The sequence below is a fragment of the Lagopus muta genome, chromosome 7, assembly GCF_023343835.1.
Source record: "Lagopus muta isolate bLagMut1 chromosome 7, bLagMut1 primary, whole genome shotgun sequence".
In the NCBI taxonomy this organism is placed as follows: domain Eukaryota; kingdom Metazoa; phylum Chordata; class Aves; order Galliformes; family Phasianidae; genus Lagopus; species Lagopus muta.
Window position 1 is genome coordinate 21,598,351 of NC_064439.1, and position 21,135 is coordinate 21,619,485.

Below are 21,135 nucleotides of genomic sequence, written 5' to 3' on the forward strand. Positions count from 1 at the left end.
CGCAGAAGGATGAGAAGCAATTTCTTACCACGGAAGAGTCCAGCTTATTTCTGAGAGATCTGTCAGTGGACTTCACCTTTCCATTGATTTCCACGGAGTATGGAACCAGTCCTCAGCCTGGGAGCTGGAATTACTGTTTGGAAAACCAGGCAATAGGTTTTCTGTGCGTGTTTTTACCAGAATAAGAAACACTTCAAAAATACACATTTTCAGTGTCAGGGAAACATAAAATGTCTGTGGAGGAGAGTGGCTTCTGAACTACAATTAAAAGGTTCCTCTGCCCATTTCCAATTCAGCAGCGTGTTTGTTAGCGACCATTTATTGAAACAAATGTTTGAACGGTTTATACGTCCCATCACGACTACACGGTCAGGCAGCGCCCGCACACAGGACGGCAGAAGGGGTATGACTGCGTCTGTGCACGTGCCGGCCTTCTCCCGAGACGACAACAACGTACAGCAGTTCAGAGTAAAGCTGCATTTGCCTTCAACTGGAAATTTCCTCAGCTAACAAACCCGGGCCTCGCGTTTACGCAGCCGATCGCGTCCGTCACCTCGCCGCTGCGCCACGGCGGGCACACGGCCAGCTCGGGGAGCGCCTTCCCCCACCGGCGGGGACAGACGCGGGCATCTCGCGCCCCCTGGCCGTCCCCAGCCCCACGCACGAAGCGCCGCCGTTCGCTCCCCGCCCGGCCGTAGCGCCGAGGCAGCGGCCGCAGGGGGCGGGATGCAGCGCGGGGAGGCGCCGCCTTCCCGCCCGCCCGGCACTGCGGGGCTGGAGGCTGAGGAGCCGGAGCGGAGGCGCCGCTCCTCCGACGCGCGGGAGGAGGTGAGCGGGGCCGACGCGGGAGTGGGCCGCGACCCCGCCGGACGTCTCCTCGGGCTGGCCGTTCCCACCGCCGCCCCGGTGGGGCTCCTCTCTGCCCACACGTCTGGGCGGGCTCCCGCGGGCCTGGCGGTGACGGGCTCCCCGGAGCCGGTGCGGGGGCTGAGGGTCGGCCCGGCGTCCGGGCCTGCCTGCCGGGGCCCGGGACGCCCGGGTGTGGAGGCGGCCGGGGCGGAGGTTTGGAAGCGAGGGGCTTCGGAGTCGCCGCTCTCGTCACGGGCGGCGCTGTCGTTACGGCCCGCCGTGCGCCCCGCGCTGCGATGCGCTCACCTGAGCCGGACGGCCGCCCCGCAGCCGCCGCTCCGCGCCCGAGCTGCCGCAGCGTAAGTGTCCGCCCGGCCGGCGCGGGCCGCTCGCCGCAGCTGTCCCCGGGCTCCGCATTACACCGCTGTCCCGAGAGCGGTGCAGAACGCACTTGATCATATCAAAAACTCGTTCAGGTTTTCCGTTTGTTCGTTTTTCTCCTTAAGGGATTACGCTTCTCAGAGCGGTTCTTCACAGCTGTCCCCTTCTAGCTGGTGTAGCTCTGTCGTGTTTTCTTAGGCTTATCCAAGGCCAAACGTCAAATTTCTATCACTCCTGCTGTTTCTTGTATTCACAAAGGCAGTCGTTTTGTAAAAGATGGGTTTTTTTGCATTCCATTCCTGAACAACCCAGATTAGCTAGTATTTATCAGCTTCCCATCTGTTTACAAGTTGATTGCTCAACAACTTGCTGTAAATCTTTCCAGAGACTGCAGTTAAGCTAACAAGTTTTTGCTTCCCTCAGTTCTCCTCTTTTCCTCTTCTAAGATATGTACATGTCCCTTCTGCATTCTGAAGACATTGCTTCTGTCAGCTCTTCAGGCATCAAGGCTGGATTTCACAAGTGTCTGCTGACTTGAAAATCTTTATCTTATCTTTATCTTTTAAATTCTTCACCTCCTGCCTTCCTGCAAGATTAATTTCAGTCTTACACACTCTTACCTCTGAACTGCTGTCGTGCATTGAGTATAGTCCCTTCTCATGACTTCCAGCTCTGGTTTCTATCATCTCGCAGAGCCCAAGAGTCACACCTGTCTGTTCCGTAGGGTTATTTTCCATGAAAACATAAATTCTGTTAGTTTATTCAATTCCTCACATTCTGTTTTCCTTAGAACAGGTGATGAGAAACTGGACAGTGTGCCAAATCCAGCTCAGCAGAGCAATTCTTCATGTCCTAATCCTTGATATCCCCTCTCATGGATTTTTAGACAAAAACTGGAAGTGGGCTGCAGTATGGCGGAACAGTACTCATTGCCCATTTTCTCATGGCAGTTCCATTTCTATTCCTTTAAGTTTCACAGTATATATTCTGTAAGTTTTGTGGTTACCTTCACATCACATGGCATGAACTGAAATGGACCTGTGTAATCATACAATGAATGCATACATTTTTTGTCATAACTAGTTGATGTATATCTCTCAGCTGATCAGAGTACAGCTCTTATTATTTTCCTGGATGTGAACCCAACAGGATACAGGAAATGGTGGTGTTTTGGTCATGCGTTGGATACAGCTCTGTTCGTGCAGCAAGAAAGATATCAATGGTTTTTCTGTGTGTAAAAATTAATGAGCTCTAGCAGAAAGTTTCACTATTAGAATCTTTCTGTAGAATATGGATTCTGTGGTCACTTTAACTTATTATTTTTCATCTTTAGAATCTCAGTACAATTTCAGTGAATTTCTCCCCTTAGTCAAAAACTGGGAAATGCCTTCTAAAGTATGTTCTCCTAATAGCTTCCTCTAGACCTGTGAAGAACAGTTTCTTTTGGTTGTAGGACATCACTGTGTTCCTAGCAGATGGGAGGGTGAAGTCCCTCACTGGTTACTGGCATCTTCTACAGGTGCTCAGAAAGAGCTTCATTCTCCTTTATGTGTGGTCTGTTGTTGATAGCTCCCAGGAGAGAAGCAACTTGATGTTTTCCCTTTACTCCTTCTTAATGTGCCTTTCCTTATTCCTTCATTAATTCTCAGAGCTTATTCCTGTTCTAGAATTTAGACACCACTTAAGACACAACTGCGGTTTCATGTGAATGCTTCTTTCCTGAGGGTTGTTTTGTGGCTTTCTTACATCTTTTTTTTTTCTTTTTTTCTTTTTTTGGCATTTGTTACAGCTTTACTGAATCTTTTAACCTCTTTTCTCCAAAATTATAGCAATCTGAATTTTCTGTGAGCCTTTGCCTCTGTTCCTCTGCAAAGCCTCTCTTACTGCAATGATAAACTTAAGTCCTAAGACTTTCTAATCTTTTGCTATTGTGTGAAATCTATTTCTCTTTGCCATTAACTTTGTGTGGAATGCATCTCATTTGCTTTTCTCCAGGCTTTATATTCTCTGTCCAGTCAGAAAATTCAGTTAGGCATATTCCTGACCTGTGTCCTTGAATCCCTTACCCTTGCACCAGTCGTGGTTAAACTATACATGGCCAGATCTGGTAGCCTGACCTAGCTGTGTCATTATTGATCTCATGAATAAGCCTTGGGAAATTTCTCTTATTTTTCTTGCCATTGGATACATGCAGGCAGCTTGTTCCCCAGACTGAAAAGTGAGTAAGTCAGACAGATGTCTGTGTCATGGTGGTTGTTGTAACATTCTGCAGCCTTTCTTCTGCAGTTTTGCAGGTTTTTTTTGCATTCTGCAGGTTTGTTTTTTTTTTTTTGTTCCTGACCAGAATAGAATACCATAATAAAAATCAGCATAATCTTTTAATCAAGTCCAGCTTTTGTGGACTCACTGTCCTTATGCCAGTCTCAAGCCAGCTATCTCCACCCCCTAATATTTTATATAGTTCCCCAATTTTCTTTATATCCTTATTCTCAGTATTTCATTGACCATTCATTTTGGAAGCACAAGGTGGTTTTGAGGTTCAATAATTTGAGGCAGCTGAAGCTGAAAATACTATTTTCTACTATTAGAAATAGTGTATATATATACTATTCAGATCCATCTTTATCTATGGGAAAGCAGTGACATCATTACAGGTGTTAGTCAACAAGTCAGAGTGCTGTGCTTAGTAGTACAAAAAAAATATTTCTTGTCTCCATAAATGTAACTTCGATAAGTTCCTACAGCTGGATGGAAATATACACAATATGTATTATTCTTAGGAGAAGAATGTACTTCTTGTTTCCTTATGTCTGCAGCAGCCAGGAGTAAAAGGCTTTGGAAGGTCCTTATTCCTAATTAATATATATACTAAATGGGCAAAGGAGAAACAAGCTTTGTTTCTGAATAGGAAGGGGATTGTTAAGGTATTTGTTTTTTTCATGTGGTCGTATAATGCTCAAAACTCAGGCAGGCTGTAATGTGACACAGAGCTTGCAGATTGTCTGCTGAATGTTGTGGCAAAGGAGCTCAGAGACATTTAGTATTGAATCCAGTAGTCAGCCTCGGAAAATGTTACTCTCCACTGTCTGAGAGTTCCATTTTTTTCCTCCATCTGAAGTTGAAGGTCATAGATGATGCGGTATTATGTCTGAACCTCACAACAGTACTTTCTGATTGAAACGTGTCATGTAAGGTCACTCCATCCTTAACCTGAAATGCACCCTGGATCAGAAATGGGTATGTAGATATTTCCCTCTTCAAAGGCTTTCAATTCAAATAGTCAAACTGAGCTAAATTAAACTCTTGCTTTTAGATTAGTAAGTCTTAATTCTCTTTGTGAATATATACATGCTTTCATACAAAGCTGTTCAAATGTAAGGGTTTCTGTGTGCTGACAGAATTATTGATCTTTGTAGATACCACAATTATTTCACCCTCTTGTCTTTCACATAACCTTTATTGGGTTCCCCCCAAAAAGGAGTTGAGATACGGTTTTGAAAACTGTTGTGAGATTCATCATGACAAACTAAGAAACGTTATAGAATCATAAAATGGCATGAGTTGAAAAGGACCACAATGATTATCCAGTTCCAACCCCCCTGCTATGTGCAGGGTCACCAACCATCAGACCAGGCTGCCCAGAGCCACATCCAGCCTGGCCTTGAATGCCTCCAGGGATGGGGCATCCACAACCTCCTTGGGCAGCCTGTTCCAGTGCATCACCACCCTCTGGGTGAAAAACTTCCTCCTAAGATCTAACCTAAACCTCCCTGTCTCAGTTTAAAACCATTTCCTATCACTGTCCATCCATATAAACAGTCATTTACCACAAGAATAGTATGTGTTGTATGCAGTTTGGGCTTTTTAAATGTGTAGCTCTCGTTGCAGTCGTTTTTTAAAGCTGTACGTGAACATCACTGCAGTATTTTTATCCTCTTTCAGAATAGATCTGCACTGTAAGTAATTGACTTCTGTCAAAACTGATCATGTTTGCTGTAATGCAGATGACCAGAATGTGTACCTCTCATCACAATCCCCTTTCAAAACTAAATGAATTATCACCTTAGATTTACAGACAGCAGAACTAAGGTGCAGTACATCTAAGATCAGGATTCCCACACTAAAGTCCCTCTAAGTCAGATTTTTATGTTTGGACAGAGTGTGGTACATGTGTGTAATAAATGTGGGCTTTGGAATGGAAGCCAAGAGTTACACGCTGTTTGATAGATTGCACTCTATAATGAAGAAATCTAACTTGTTGCCCTCATTTTTGTCTTTGTTCATTAACCTCTGACTTCACTGTCTCCGTACAAATGTTTGGAGTCACTAAATCCTTCTGCATTATGTATTCTTTAACCTGGAAAAGCAGTTGTGCATCTCTATGGCTGATTTTAACTTGAATGATTTAAAAAATGTGTGTACTTCCTTGCATGTACTTTTTTTTGTTTTTACCTACTTCTGTAACTGTTATTAAAACATTTGAAGTTTTTGTGTTCTTCCTTGGATTAGTGACACAGTGCCAGAAAAAAAGTTTGGTTTTCTGCATGCTTCATGAAAGAAAAGATAAAATCTGAAAATTAGAACCACAGAATTTGCTTCAGAGTTGTTTGTGGATTGTGATGGCTTGTGAAAAAGTCTGATGCAGCTTTTTTTCCTTCTCTTGCTTTCTCTGCTTTTTTTCCAGAAAAAGTCATCATAAGTTTGGTGTCTTAGAATTATGGAATCAATCTCTATGATGGGAAGCCCTAAGAACCTCAATGAAACTTTTCTACCGAACGTGGCCAATGGCATCAAGGATGCCAGTAAGATCACAGTAGGCATCATTGGAAGTGGAGACTTCGCAAAATCATTGACCATTCGGCTGATCAGATGTGGGTACCATGTTGTTGTAGGAAGCAGAAACCCTAAACTTGCTGCAGAGTTCTTTCCCCACGTGGTTGATGTCACTCACCATGAAGATGCAGTAACAAAAACAAACCTCATTTTTGTAGCTATTCATAGAGAACACTACACGTCTTTGTGGGACCTCAAGCATTTACTCGTTGGTAAAATTCTGGTTGATGTCAGCAACAACACAAGAGTAGACCAATATCCAGACTCCAATGCAGAGTATTTGGCATCGCTTTTCCCAGATTCTGTAGTTGTCAAAGGATTCAATGTTGTTTCAGCTTGGTCACTCCAGTTAGGACCAAAGGATGCCAGCAGACAGGTAAACATTGTGTTTGTTTTTATTTGACTTGTTTGTAAGATGAAAAGACAATCGTGCAGAATAAATGATCCAAACTGTGCTCTAGGGTGCCTGTGTGTCTTTAAGGATTGCAGAGGAATGTAGGTACTAGCTTAGATCAACTAGCTGACATTTCATTGACTACAATAAGAAGAGTAGGATCCTAAAGTTTTCTGTAGGAAATATGTTGATTTATATTTTAGTGCTTCAAAAGATGAAGACAGTTCTTCCCAGTTTATTTTAGTTTAAATGTTGTTTTTTGTGGGGTAAACTGTTGAAAGAGATGCACAGAAATCTGAGGTCCTGACCCCAAGGCTTGGGAGTCAGAAATGTCAGCTCTTCTAGAACTGCTTGCATTCAGTGTAACCACGGAGAAAATATAACCCATTATTTGGCTTCTGGAATATCCCGAGATCATAAATATGAGGAAACAGATGGAGGCACATATGTTTCAAAGTAATCATTCATTTGATCCAGAATTGCTTGGGAACATCATGTTCAATTTACTTCCCGGTGTATTCCCCAAATCCATCCTGCATACAGAAGGTACAGCTGTATGTTTTTCTTGCTTTGCTGAAGCAATATAAAGACATGCATGAGCCCAGTCCTTTGCAGCTTTGTGGGCTACAAGGGTTACATGACAAGTGGTGAGTGTAACATGACTGCTGGAGACTACTGAGTTCTCTGGCACTTCAAGCAAATTTTAAGTAGTATGCAATAAATACTGAATTAGCATAATTTTAAAAATAATCTCATTGCACTATTTTTGTTCCTTTTTGGAGCAGCAGGCCACTGTAAGTCATTGACTTCTGTCAAACCTTATCATGTTTTCTGTAATACAGATGATTGGAAACATTCTTACATAGAGATTACACCGTTCTCTGCTTTGCATTGTGTTTGTCCTGCAGCTGTTTTGGGGTCATCGTTTAAGATAAGTGTACATTTGAGAAACTCAAGGTTTGGAAATTACTGTAGCCATTGTTTCAGGTTCAGTCCATTCCTATGGGCATTTCAGTGTGGGGAGTATGAGACATTTCAGTGTGTGGATTACCTGTACATGCCACAGTCACCTCACTGTCAACTTCAAGCAAATGCCAATTTTATTTTGGTTGCTCTGTGGCTAAATAAGCGTGCATATTTTTACCTTTGGTGGATTTGTGCATAGTGTTGTTTTTATTCAGTATTTCTTCTAACGGTGATAAATCTGTCAAAGTGATGTAAGTTAGCAGTAGTGCTGCAGTTTTGCACTGGAGCACTGGAGGCTCTTCAGTTGGGGCAGGGGGTGAAGGGGTTGTTGCTGTTTAATAGTTGAGGTTTTTGGTTTTGTTTTGGATTTGGGTTTTTTGTTTCTGTTTTGTTGAGTTTGTTTTTAACCTGTAAGTCTTCCTGCGTCTACAATTCACCTGACTTTTCCAACAGGTCTATATATGCAGTAACAATGTTCAGGCTCGCCATCAAGTTACTGAGCTCGCTCGTCAGCTCGGTTTTATTCCTATTGATCTGGGGGCATTGTCATCTTCAAGAGAGATTGAAAACTTACCTCTGCGACTCTTCACACTGTGGAAGGGGCCTGTAGTGATTGCCATTAGTCTGGCAACATTTTTCTTCATTTATTCCTTCATCAGAGACGTAATCCATCCGTATGTGAGAAATCAACAGAGTGACTTTTACAAGATCCCCATTGAGATTGTCAATAAGACTCTACCAGTTGTTGCCATCACGTTGCTCTCTCTAGTGTATTTGTCAGGACTTATTGCAGCCTCTTACCAGCTTTACTACGGCACTAAGTATAGGCGATTTCCACCTTGGCTGGACAACTGGCTGCAGTGTCGAAAGCAGCTTGGACTGCTCAGCTTTTTCTTTGCAGTGGTGCACGTGGCATACAGCCTTTGCTTACCTATGAGGAGATCAGAGCGATACTTGTTCCTCAATATGGCGTATCAACAGGTATGCTGATCCTTAGCTAAGTAAGCCAAAAGTGCCTTGGTTGCATATGTGATACATTAATACAAAATGCATGTTTTGTGCATCTTTTCCATTGTTTTCAGTCAAAAATCTTTAGGATTATTTTATGCATAGGTAATGCTTAGTAAGAAGGGAGAGTAAAAGAAACACCTGTGTACCTTATGTCAGGTTGTGTTCATGTTTGTATAATAGGTTGAATCAAGGATATATTCTACTTAAATCTTTGGCAGCAATATGTGCAATGAGGATGTAGGTTAGACAGGATAAGAGCAACACCAAAGAAAACTTCTGAGGTAAGTTTCTCTTTGTGTGTTTTTGAGATGCAGGAGATGTATGTATGTGGTGTAAAGTGCATTTACAAATGTGGGAAGTACTTAGAGTAGATATTACTATGATAATATTCATAAATACAATGTATTTTTGCAGTGAAAGTTCTGATACTTTGTAACTTTTTGGACCTGTGGTAAAAATATTATGGACAGTAGAAATTCTGTGAATGTCACCTATTACAGGCAAGTTCCCAGGAACGATAACTGGTCTTGCATATAACCTTGAAACAGTCTCTGACAAACCTGTAATCCTTCAGAAGAACTGCTGCTTTGTCAGCTTATTGCCACCTTTAAAGTGGGAGGAGAGCAGCGTTGCCATTCAGCATATAAAATCTGCTGGAAAGACAGATGAAATTGAACAGAAAGAAAAATTAAAGAAATCCAATCCTAGTAACAGAACAAAAGCAGATTGGGTCCACAGATTGGCTCCACAGATTCTAAAAGAAGTGAGAAATTGAACTTCAGAGAAAGGCAGAAAGAATAAAACTATGAAAAACAGCAAGGAATTGTAATTGTTCCTATGTAGTAAAGGATCTACGATATTTTTACTAATAGTTTGTCTCATTTCTAATAGTTCTGTAAAAATCTCACTTGCTAACGTTCGTAGTGGACCTCTTCTAAGACACATCAAATCACTATGGTTATCTTAAAATGGAAAAAATAATTGAATATCTAGGCAGCTTAACTTTTAATGACCTGAGCTGTTTCTTTTTTCTGGTAAAGTTCTCCAACTAGAACATTTTCAAATGCATTTAATATCAACAGTGAAAGTGGCAAAACAGTTTGGCTTTTGTATAAGGAGCTAAAGCACTAAGAGAAAATGATGCTAAATTGTTTCCAAGTGTAAAGAACTAAAACACTGTGGATTCATCCAGTTTATGCTATAGAAGATATGTTTCCAAGGTCTGAAGAATATAATTACTTTTCTGCAGTATAGGGTATGCTTATACACTATAGAGAAATGTAGAACTGCTTGTATTTATAAGATAATTATTGTAATGTTATGTTTTCTTTTACCAACTCATCTAGTTTTCCTGCATAACATATTTTTAATCTATCAAGAGCCAATACCAACAGTAAGGAAGTTGTTTTTTCTCCAATGAAATATTTGACCCCGTTTTATAATTGTTCTATTACTGTAGACATTTACTCAGCAAAATAATTTCTGTTGATGCTTTTAATATTCTGGAGAATGAAGTGCTTCCTTTCTGCTCCTTCATCAGGTTCATGCAAATGTTGAAAATTCTTGGAATGAAGAAGAAGTGTGGCGAATTGAAATGTATCTCTCCTTTGGAATAATGAGTCTTGGGTTGCTTTCTTTGCTGGCAGTAACTTCTATCCCTTCAGTCAACAATGCCTTAAACTGGAGGGAGTTCAGTTTTATTCAGGTGTGTTATTATCAAAATAATAGATTTTTGTTGTTAACATGAATTTCTTTCTAATGATAATTATTATGTTACAAAAAGCACTTCGCAACATGATCAGAGTATGTTGTTTTTTCTGTCTCGTAAGTTAATAAGAGCAACGTATCTTTACTCAGCAAATAGATCAGCATGTAGGCAAATTCAGCATTTTATAGGTATCAAAATAGGGATTTGCCTTTTATTGATGTTGGCATTGAAGGATCAACACAGACAAGACCAAATGAGGGTAAATCTGTAAATTCCTTTTCCACTGTTAGGATTTATTTCTAAGTTCTAATTAGATAAAGTAGCACAGACTGCACACCCATATATTCATTGTTTGTACACGACTGCAATGAAATTGTTGACTAATTCCTACCTACACTGCGTCTGCTTTGCTGTTTGGGTATTGAGTCGCATTTCATAATTTACAAACATCTTAAATGGAGTGCTGAGGAATGCTTTTTTGGCTGTAATGGTAAGAGATCTTACGTATGTAGCAAAGCACAAAAATTTTGCTGAAAGATTTGTCTAAGTATCATTCCCCAAACTGACCTGTTCATTCTCGCTCACCATTTTGAGCCTTCACAAGAAGTAAATGCTCATTTTGTACTGTTAGAACATTCCTGCCATCCAGAGTTCTCTATCTGCAGATAACAGTACTGCATATTCGGTCGCAAGGTCATGACTTTCAGCCACACACCCAGAATTTGTATCTAATTTTTTCTTTCACAGATTTCCAGATCTCAGGCTTGTGTGATTTACTCAAAATCCAGACAACGCATACATATTCACATGCCTACAAAGGTGTTTTTGTTTGTATTGTATTTTCTGTAGTTATTTGCACTGTAATTAAAGGCAAAATAATTCAATTTTTAATTATGGACTTTTGCAAATTATCTCTTGGTGTTTTGACAAATTGGGAACAAGTTGTTCTCTCTGGAGGGTTGTTATAGTTGGTTCTGTATTGCATGCTAAAGAGAATTAGTATAGATAACTATTTATGATCATTTGCCATTTTTAATTGCACATAAGAAATTGAAATACTAAAATTTCTTTAAAGTTCATGAACATTATGTGGTACTTCAGTTTTTCAGTAATCTCAGGACGTAAGTTAGTCTTCAGGTAGTCACTATTCCTTTGAAAAAGTCATTTAATTTATTCAATCAGAAAAAAGGCTTTCAGTGATCCACCCACTAAAGTAAAAGTTGTTTGCGAGTTTGTATTTCCCTAAGTTAGTGGAATGAGCATCGAAACTACAGCCTGTCATCTCAGCATTGCTCTCCTTTTAGCTGGGGAAATCAGCATGTCTTTGCCTTTAGTCCTGATTCCTGAGGTAATCTGCCAAAATACTTGTTCAATCTCTGTTTCGTATCTCACGGATGAAGAGTCAGGCAGGCAGTCAGCACACCCAGTCAGTTTCTCACCTCAGCATTTCTCAAAGAGCAACACATTATTGATTGCTCATCTCAGAAGGTACAGTTTGATCAAAATAAGAGCATGACTTCCTCTAGGGAGCATTACCACTAAAATGCACTCAGTTCTAATGTCTGCTGGCAGAATCTGAGTTTAGAATTAGCAAGTTATTTACATACACAAGCCCAGTTAGTTTTCTAACCCCGCTGCAGTAGAACAAGCTCCAAATAGCATCATCCTATGTACAGTGGTACAGACCTCTATTGCAGTGTTTCTAATACCATAGAGAATCCCCAGTAGTGAATGTTGTTGCCCAGAAATCATGGTTGTCTTTGGTATCCCAAATTATTTTAGAGATGCTTCCATCTTATCTCACCTGGTTTCACAACACAAGTGACAGCAGCTCCAAAAATTCCTTAGGAACCATTCCTAAAACTATTCCCAGCAACCATACTAGAGCCTGGGAAGAACATTTCCAGCATTTTCAACTGGTATTTCTACTACTCACCGATGTGATTCCAGTCAAGGAAAAGTATCTCTTTTTGCTGCTTTCAGATGTCTTCTACTCTTAAAGATGTTAGCATCCTGTGCCTCCCAGCCAAGATCAACCCCTTATAGTGAGCTTTTACTCAATTTGCAAAGGCAGCTGGTTTTGCCTGTTGTATGGGAACTGTTGAGTTGTGGTCTGAACCACTGACTGATCACCTGGGGAAAGCACTGAGTCAGCCGTGGGAGCATAGGTGAAGGCAGTTCCCTTGTGTGACCAGAAGGGGTGGAGCCTGGCTGCACCTCTCCTAGACTCCATTTAGGGCTGACTGCCACCGGGGAAGGATCTTTTTCTGGAGATCCTTTTACTTGGAGTTTTTTTACTGCAAGCCTATGACGTGGGTGAGCATTTCATTTTCGATTCTCTTTCCACCACAATAATTTTTCTAACTATAGACCTGTAAAATACCATCCTAACCACACCACTCTTCTAACTGTACATTTCTTAATTGTACACCTGTGCATCTGGAAAAGTTAATAACTGCAAACTAGGATAAGTGCTCTTGATGGAACTTTAGCTGTGACAGACCTGTCGTACAAAGAAAAAAGCCTGCAAAATGCTAGGTTGTATAAGGAACATCTTCTTTCTAGTTAAGTACTGAAACACAGTGACAGAGGCAATTAAAAGCCTAATGGAAGAAAACACTGTCAATAGTTGACAAACCCTTCTAGAATTGTCTTTGGAATCAGATTATTAGATGAGTGATTCTAATGGACCAATATATACTACTAGTGTATGCCCTAGCAACACCAAAGAAGCATATAGCAACTTTCCGCAGGTAAAAAAAAATCTCTGAATAGAGATGCGTAACACTTTTCTTGTCCTGTTTTTAACATTTTACTGTTATTTACTATTTTATCTTTTGACCATTAGATACAGATATATACATATTGGCAAGTTAAACCATGGTATTGATCTGCAGTATTTTCCTTTTTATAGGAGTTAATCCTTATAAATGTTATTAATTAGTTCACACCTTCCTCTGTCCCTAGAAACTGGTTAATCTTGACGCAGAAAACTTCCTGCTATAGGAAAGCTGGAGAGGGACTTTCCATAAGGGCATGCAGTAACAGGGCACAGAGAAATGGTTTTAAGCTGGAAGAGGGTAGATTTGGAGTACATATTCAGATGCAACAATTTACTGTGAGGGTGGTGAGACTCTGGAACAGGTTGCCCAGGAAGTGAGCGCCCCTGCCCTGGAAGCATTCAAGGCCAGGCTGGATGGGACTTTAAGCAATCTGATCTAGAGGGAGGTGTTACTGCCTGTAGCAGGGGGTTGGGACTGGATGATTTAAAGATCCCTTCTGTTCCAAGCCATTCTAAATTTTTATGATTCAATGATTCTTTCACTATTACAGACCCTTTTAGTAGACCCAGGCTACTTTTTTCTTGGGACAGAAAGATTGTCTTTGCTTCTTTCTTTACTGAAGTTAAAACAAAGCCCACTATCCAGTTAATACACATTCTTTGTTTTAGCGACTTTCTACAAATGTTTCTCAAAATTACAACAGTTTAGAAGATAAAAGTTTTTCATTATTTGTCCACCCCCAGAAGTCAAAGTGTAGTAGTCCTTTAGCAGTGTTTTGGGAAAGACAAACTTAAGACCTTTAACTCAAGCCTGCAGAGCAGTACTAATACCTGTCACTAAAAAGGACATCAAATCAGAAAACCACAGGATATCCCAAGTTGGAGAGGACCTAGTGGGATCATCAAGTCCACCTGTGGATATGGTACCTTCTGCAGCTTGCTGTAGATTACATGATGAAGTCCTTTGTGGGGTATTGTGGGAACCTTCTTTTTAACATTAAATCCAGCACTGCTTGTTTATGAACTGCGTTGTTACTTTGTGCCATTCTACACAAATCCTGTAGTGTCGATATTCCTTCTCATTAACCAGTGGATGGGGGAGGGTAAGGAATGGTTTATGCTAACTTCAAATAAGTGCGTGTAGGTTGTTGCAATGAAGGTCATCATTAGGAAGAAGCAAATTACACCTCTTGAAGCAATAAAAATTTCAGTTGATAAACTCAGATCTGTTCCAGCAAAATGGCTCTGATTCCATAATGACTCTTGATACAATCTACTTTTATAGCTGGGAAAACATATTCAGAAATTAATTGTAAAGCCAACTGATGTTGTTCCAGTAACTTTGCTGAGATTGTTACTTCATGTCTTGTGGTTTGCTTACATAGGCCCTAGCCTATAGATACTAGTGCTTTAAATCGGTGTTTAATTCTGTCTGTAGTTTTCAGAATGGGAACTTAAAACCACATAATGGTACTTCAAACTAATACGTAGGTATGACCTTTTAATGCAATGTCTGAAAGAAATATTGAAACAATGGGTTAGACTTAATCTGATGAAGAACCAAGTACTGTTTTCTCATCTTTTTTCCCTGGTTTCTCTTTTTTTCAAGTCTACACTTGGATACGTTGCTCTGCTCATAAGTACTTTCCACGTACTGATTTATGGATGGAAAAGAGCTTTTGAAGAAGAATATTACAGGTTTTACACACCACCAAATTTTGTTCTTGCCCTTGTTCTGCCTTCCATTGTAGTTCTAGGTAAGATCATTTTACTTCTGCCATGTGTAAGTAGGAAACTAAGGAGAATTAGAAGAGGATGGGAGAAAAGCCATGCAATAGAAGAAACAAGTGGGTCCATTCCACATTTCTCTCCAGAAAGAATAACTGTGATGTGATGGTGGACTACATTTTATTAGTACTACTGAAGATGTTTGGGTTTTTCCTCGTTGTGGTTTTTTTTGTCTTATATTTTCAGGAGTTTATGTAATGTATGTGTAAAGTCAGTGTGGACTTGCTTGGCATACATACAAGCCCTCAGTGGATTTATGAGAAATTGATAACTAGGAAATTGCTATTTTGGATATCTACAAAAATACTTTGTTTTGAATTACAGAGGGCAGATAATCATGAAATCAGATTTATTTTAATGCTCCTTTGCACAATTGTATCACAACAGTATTTTGTTATAACGATGCTTGTGAGATATTTCTTTGACTTAGTGTGTCAGAGTGCTATGTCTTAATACCATACTTTACCACATCTGTCATTTAAACCACACTTCTGGGTTACTGAGTTCAGAATATTGACTAATAGAGTTAATTTAGGAAGCATTCAGATTTTGAAGCAACTGAAATTAATTTGTAACATGTTGCACATGTCAGTGTATTCATTTTTGTGGTTTTCAAATATTCCATGATTTAAATATGCAAAACCAGTTTCAGATGTGGCCTAATTATGCATCTTGTAAGCAGACAGTATTGTACCTTATGGGACTTTTTTAAAGAGAATCGCATGGAATTTTAAACCTTAGCATCTCTTTCTGTATGTCATATAATGAGTCACCAAAGCATTATTATGCACGAGTAGGAGGACTTGCAGATATGTATGCAAGCAACTATTTCTCGATGGAATCATTATTTTAAAATACCAGAAAATATTTTAAAACAAAAATACTGATAAATCTGCAACAATAAAAATCCACTTTCTCTGTGAAACTTCCAGTATGTTAGTACAACAAGGAAGCACCACATTACTCATGTTCTGTATGTTTTTACATTGGAGTTTCAGTTACATATGAATGTCCCACAATCTATCTTAGTATCATCTTGTGTAAATACAATCTTCTATTTTTATATATAATCTTACTTTCAGAACAGATGTTTCTGGGATATGCCTGAATTTTTGAGAAAGAAAATGATTATTCTCAAACTTAAAAATGAAACTTTTCCTCTAAGACTTGACATTTGTGTTTTCTGTGGGATTCAGAAAAACATTCAAAATGATTTATTACTAGTACTTTGTCAGGTATTACTCTAACAAAATAGCTAAACCCAATTTATCTACCTTCAGTCTACTCTTAATTAGCAAAACCTTTATTTTAACAGATGAGAATTGATCCAAATTTTCCTTGGATATATGAAATTATATTTTTCTTAACTATTTTTGCACTGGATCTCTAAGTTTCTTAGCTGAGTCTTCACTTACTATTTCTTTGCAAGCATCTGTCATCAATATGATACCTGTCAGAAAGAAGTTGAATTTATCCTTAAACATCATCAATCCTTTGAATCTCAGTACTTCTACAATGAAACCAACAGCTCCACAGAAACAGAATCTAGGATCAAATTCTACTCCCAGTTACACCAGCCTAAATCTGAAGTGTTGTTAGTTGTTTTTAATTTCATTTCAAACTCAAAAATACACTACAATTTTATTTTGATTGTAGTACCTGTATTCTCCAAACATCAAATCTGTGTATGTTCAGGGTTTGTTGCAAATCAAGAGACAGCTGGATCATTTTAATTCCAGGCGTGTCCACCAAGGTAGTAATGTTACTGTTCCATTTCCTGTATGCAGCTATTTCAGTGACAAATGCGATACGTGAGCCCAATACTGTTTTATCAAACCAGATATTAAGCAGAAAAACTGTAGTTACTGCATATAGACAGGAGCCTAAGCTAATAGGAATCCCATTTTCTCATAAAAATGGAGAACAAATGTCATTTACAACTGCTAACTTACTTTGCCTGTGTGTAAATGCATTTCAGTTACAGAAAGCTGTGTATTTTTGGAAGGCTTGCAGAGTAACCTGTAACTGAATTTCCTAGCCAGTGTTTTTTTATTCCATTATTACAGACAAACTGAATAAAGCTTAGGCAGTTTTGCTCCATTGCTTTGAATAAATTTAATTACAGAATTAGTACAAAAAGTTCAACTGACACAACTATTCTCTTGGTTCTAATTACTCACACGTGCAGGTGTTTGCAGAATATTTGCTTGTGAGTTGTCTGAAAGGCAGTTAATCTTCACAAACCCATGGCATTGTTTATGTAAGAGCTATTTCAACTCTTTGTTATTAATTTCATGCTAGAGGAAACAGCACATGATTTGATATTAAAATTCTCCAAGACTTTTTGTATTTTAATGATATAACTACTGTGCTATGTTCTGTCCCAGTTCTGTGCACGAAACCTAATTAAAGTCACTAAGATTGAACAGTGTAACTGAAAGTAGAATTTCCTACCTTTGAACAAATTTAGAAACCATTATTGTTGACAATTTCCAAATTAAAAATAACAGCAGCATATTTATAGTAATTATACATTTCTGCAGGATATATAATTATCATTCATATCTAATTCTTGTCTGATTCAGTAATGATAATGATGCAGAAGTAAGATACTGTACTAGTTGAACATTACATCAAAGTCAATATATGTTGTAATATATCATGCAGCCACTCACAGTGTATACAGAAATGTATTTGCCCTCTATCCTATGCAGAGTTATTTCATCATTAGACTTCTTCAGGAATGTTAAAACTCTTAAATTTTGAAATGACAGAAGTGTCTGGAGGGAATAGTAATGTGTTGTTCCTTTCTTCAAAGTACGTGTGTTGAAAATCAAAAATGTGGTTTAATTTTACTTGAAAGGTTGAAATACTGAAGTATTAATAAATAGATGATATTTTTAGACAAAATGTGAAGAGATTTTTGTTAAGTATTTGTGTTATAACGTGACATAACAGTTTCCAGTTAGGCCATGTATTTATTTCTAATTGGAATAAGATGACTTGTTATTTAATCTTGTGTAGTGTTCTTTATTGTAAGGACCAATTAATAAGATACTAAGTCTGAAAATAAAATGACACTCATGCACTTATTACACATGTATATGTTCAGTCACATCAGGAAACTATTCATGTGATTAATTACATTGGTTTCTGAGGGAGGACTTGAGTAAGGAGTTACTGGAAAGACACCCGAGGCTAAAAATTTGGTTTCAGTTGCCTAAATGTACTCTAATAAAATCACTTAGATTCTTCAGTTATTTAGGAGAATATACATGTATTTTGAGGAACAGGCTGCTATAAAAATATTTTCTCTGTAACATTATATGAATCCTTATTATATGAATCCTTTACTGTTTGTAGGGATGCCCTGCCAAATGTGAAAATAACCTTTCACTTCTCTTAATTACAGTTAAATAAAAACAAAATATTGCTTTAATATATGATGCAAAGCTTTACATATTATGCTAGAAAATAGAAACCTCTATGTATTTAGCAACAGGATGTTTGTTTTTTATGGACGTGAGGTATTTCATAATGTTATTTAAAATGCAGTTCTATTCCAGATCCCGTATTTGTCTTTAATTTTATATTACAATTCCATTTACTGTAGCAACTATGGACAAGTTAATTAAGTCCTCATGGTCTTGAATTATTTAGAGATTAATTATTTTGAAATTCAGTTGTGCAAGTTGTTTGTGTATGTAGCTTGTGGTAACAGTTGTTGTGAATTGGTGCCACTTTTAACATTTTGTTCCAGCACTGTGCATAATGTGATGTGCCAATATGAGAAAGAAAATACATTTGTATTTTTATTTGGCATTAATTGGCAATGAAGTATTGTGTATCTATATACAATCAGCTATACATGCTGCCCAACTAGCACTAAGGGAGATTACCGGTTAATCTAAGGCAAAAAATTCCCAAGTGAATATAGATTTCACAGGTGTGACTATAGTTAGGAAACGGTTTTCCTCTGAATGTTATAAAATTAAAGTTAGATATATCAGCTGCATAAAGATTAGATTGAGAATTAAGTGTGATAGTTTCAGCTGTAACAGTGAATTTATGCAGTGGTCGTAGCTGCACATGCATAGTTCCTTTCAGATAGTACATTTCATAAGGTTTGGATTTCATGGATGTTCATTTGGTAGTATTTTCTACAAATAAGTAAAGTTGCAGTACTGATATTGTATCATTATATGATACTGCTTGAATTAGATTGCTGCCTGTGTAACAAGTGACACACAGAACTGAATGGTCATCTTTATTATATATTGCTTTTCATGCCTCGCTCGCAGTGTCTTACAGTGAACGTAGTTTGTCTCCCATATGCAGTATTTTCCTGGTATTCTCTTTGTAGTTGTTTGTCAGGGGTTTTTTGTGCTGTCTCTCTGAACAGGGCTATTATAAAATGTTAATAAAATGCTTTTACCTATTTTTCCATAGACTCTGATTTACAGAAAAATCAATAAAAAGTTAATGTCACGTATTTGGGTTTCTCTTCTGTGCTTATGCATAATAAAACTCAGTTTGTTTTCCTTTATAATACATGTGTACTCTGATTAACAGGTTTTCAAAGAAGTAGAACTTGAATGGAAATTCATAGTAAAATTCTCAAGAGTAATTAGTTTCTTTTACAACACATTTACAGGACCATTTCCCTTATCTAATTGTAATGTACTCTTCAACTTTTCAGGACACAAAAAGATGCTGTAGTACTATCAATATTTATCCGATCCACTTGTTATTCAAAAAACATGTGCCCAGCAGTCTCAGTTTTGACACAAGAAATTTGGCAGGGGGAGACGTTCTTCATGTTTGGCTGTGCACATGAGGAAGCGTTACTGTTTAAATGAGAAAAACAGGTGAACCACTTTGCACCACTCTTTCAAAGTATGTACCTTTTTGTCCTAGGAGCCCTATGCCAGTATAAGAGGAAAGAGGAAGATAATACATATGAGGTGAAACCCTGCTTGAGTAGAGGTTCAGCAGCACAAACAGTTCTGAATGCAGAGAAATCAAGATTCGTAAGTCAGTGAAACCATCACAGTTCACATTATTTTCATATTAATTTGCATAGCTTTCCTTTACTCTCAAAGCCATTCCCTAGCAGCAACAGAATATAGATGCGTTTAAAAATCAAAGTGTTTTATATCTGTGTCCTGCCTGTCATAAAAATAACTTTTTGGTCCTAGAGATCTGTCATTTCTGAGCTGCTTTAAAATTTTGCTGTTTCTGTACATCACAGTGCTTGTTTTTTCTGAGTGTTGATACTATATTAGCAGCTGAGAACCCTGAATTATACCTTTGTCCAAGTAAAACTGAAAAAATGTAAGTTCTGTCTACCGTGACTTACTTCATTTCCTGTTAATAACTGATCAGATGGAGGGCCTCATCAAATCCACAGCACATGATGACCTAAACACTGCATTGTGATAGATAGGCAGGTAAATTCACATGCTTCAAGTTTTGTTGACTTTACAGATTTGAGAACTGCCGACCGCTTTGCTTGTTGTTTTGTTGTTCTTTTTCTTCTGTGAAAAACATAGGAAGTCTGGCAGTACAATACTGCATTTCCTTTTTGTCCTTCTTTTCCCTCATCGTATTGGTCAAAACAAGACACAAGATTGAAAAAGACAAGAACTCAACCAACTGATTCTTAATCTCATTTCTGTACTGTAAGGAGCCTGGTGCTGTATTCAGTACACAGCACGCATTGCTTTGAACAAGCCTACGGGTCTGTACAGCCAAGAAAAGGACATCACTTGGCTATGGCAGAAGACCCTTTAATGCAGCAAGAGCAAAGTTGTGTGCTTGCAGAATATATTACTTCAGAAAGTTAGGACTTAATTTGTGAAAGAGCAAATAAAGTTTGTGTGTGAAAATAATTAACTCAAAGTCACAGAATCACAGAATCACAGAATCACCCGGGTTGGAAGGGACCCCAAGGATCATGTAGTTCCAACCCCCCTGCCTAGCAGGGCCACCAAACATACACATTCAGATCAGGTTGCCCAGGACCCCGTCCAACCTGGCCTTAAACACGCCCAAGGACGGGGCATCCACAACCTCCCTGGGCAGCCCGTTCCAGGGCCTAACCACTCTCCTAGTAAAGAACTTCCCCCTAACATCTAACCTAAATCTTCCCTCCTTCAACTTAAAACCATTTCCCCTAGTCCTGCTGTTGTCAGCCCTTTTGAAGAGTTTACTCCCCTCCTGGGTGTAGGTTCCCTTCAGGTATTGATAGGCTGCAATGAGGTCACCCCGCAGCCTTCTCTTCTCCAGGCTGAACAAGCCCAACTCCCTCAGCCTGTCCTCATAGGGGAGGTGCTCCAGCCCCTTGATCATCTTAGTCGCCCTCCTCTGGACCCTTTCCAAAAGTCAGTCCAAAAGTCAAAAGTCAGCAGGAGGTTGATGGCA

The 21,135-nt window shown here is 38.9% G+C and overlaps 1 protein-coding gene across 2 annotated transcripts; it reads left to right on the forward strand.

Moving 5' to 3' along the window:
- The first annotated feature begins 663 nt into the window (after positions 1 to 663).
- On the forward strand, positions 664 to 20,114 carry STEAP2 (STEAP2 metalloreductase). Of its 2 annotated transcripts, XM_048950976.1 has the most exons (6): positions 664 to 828; positions 5,915 to 6,439; positions 7,877 to 8,404; positions 9,975 to 10,139; positions 14,534 to 14,681; positions 19,630 to 20,114. In XM_048950976.1, the coding sequence occupies exons 2-6, from the start codon at positions 5,948 to 5,950 to the stop codon at positions 19,752 to 19,754; spliced, it is 1,458 nt and encodes a 485-aa protein (XP_048806933.1). In that variant the 5' UTR covers positions 664 to 828; positions 5,915 to 5,947; the 3' UTR covers positions 19,755 to 20,114. The 2 variants fall into 2 exon arrangements, with proteins under 2 accessions (XP_048806933.1, XP_048806932.1); XM_048950975.1 differs by lacking the exon at positions 19,630 to 20,114 and having other exon boundaries at positions 668 to 828; positions 14,534 to 19,577.
- Positions 20,115 to 21,135: the final 1,021 nt, after the last annotated feature.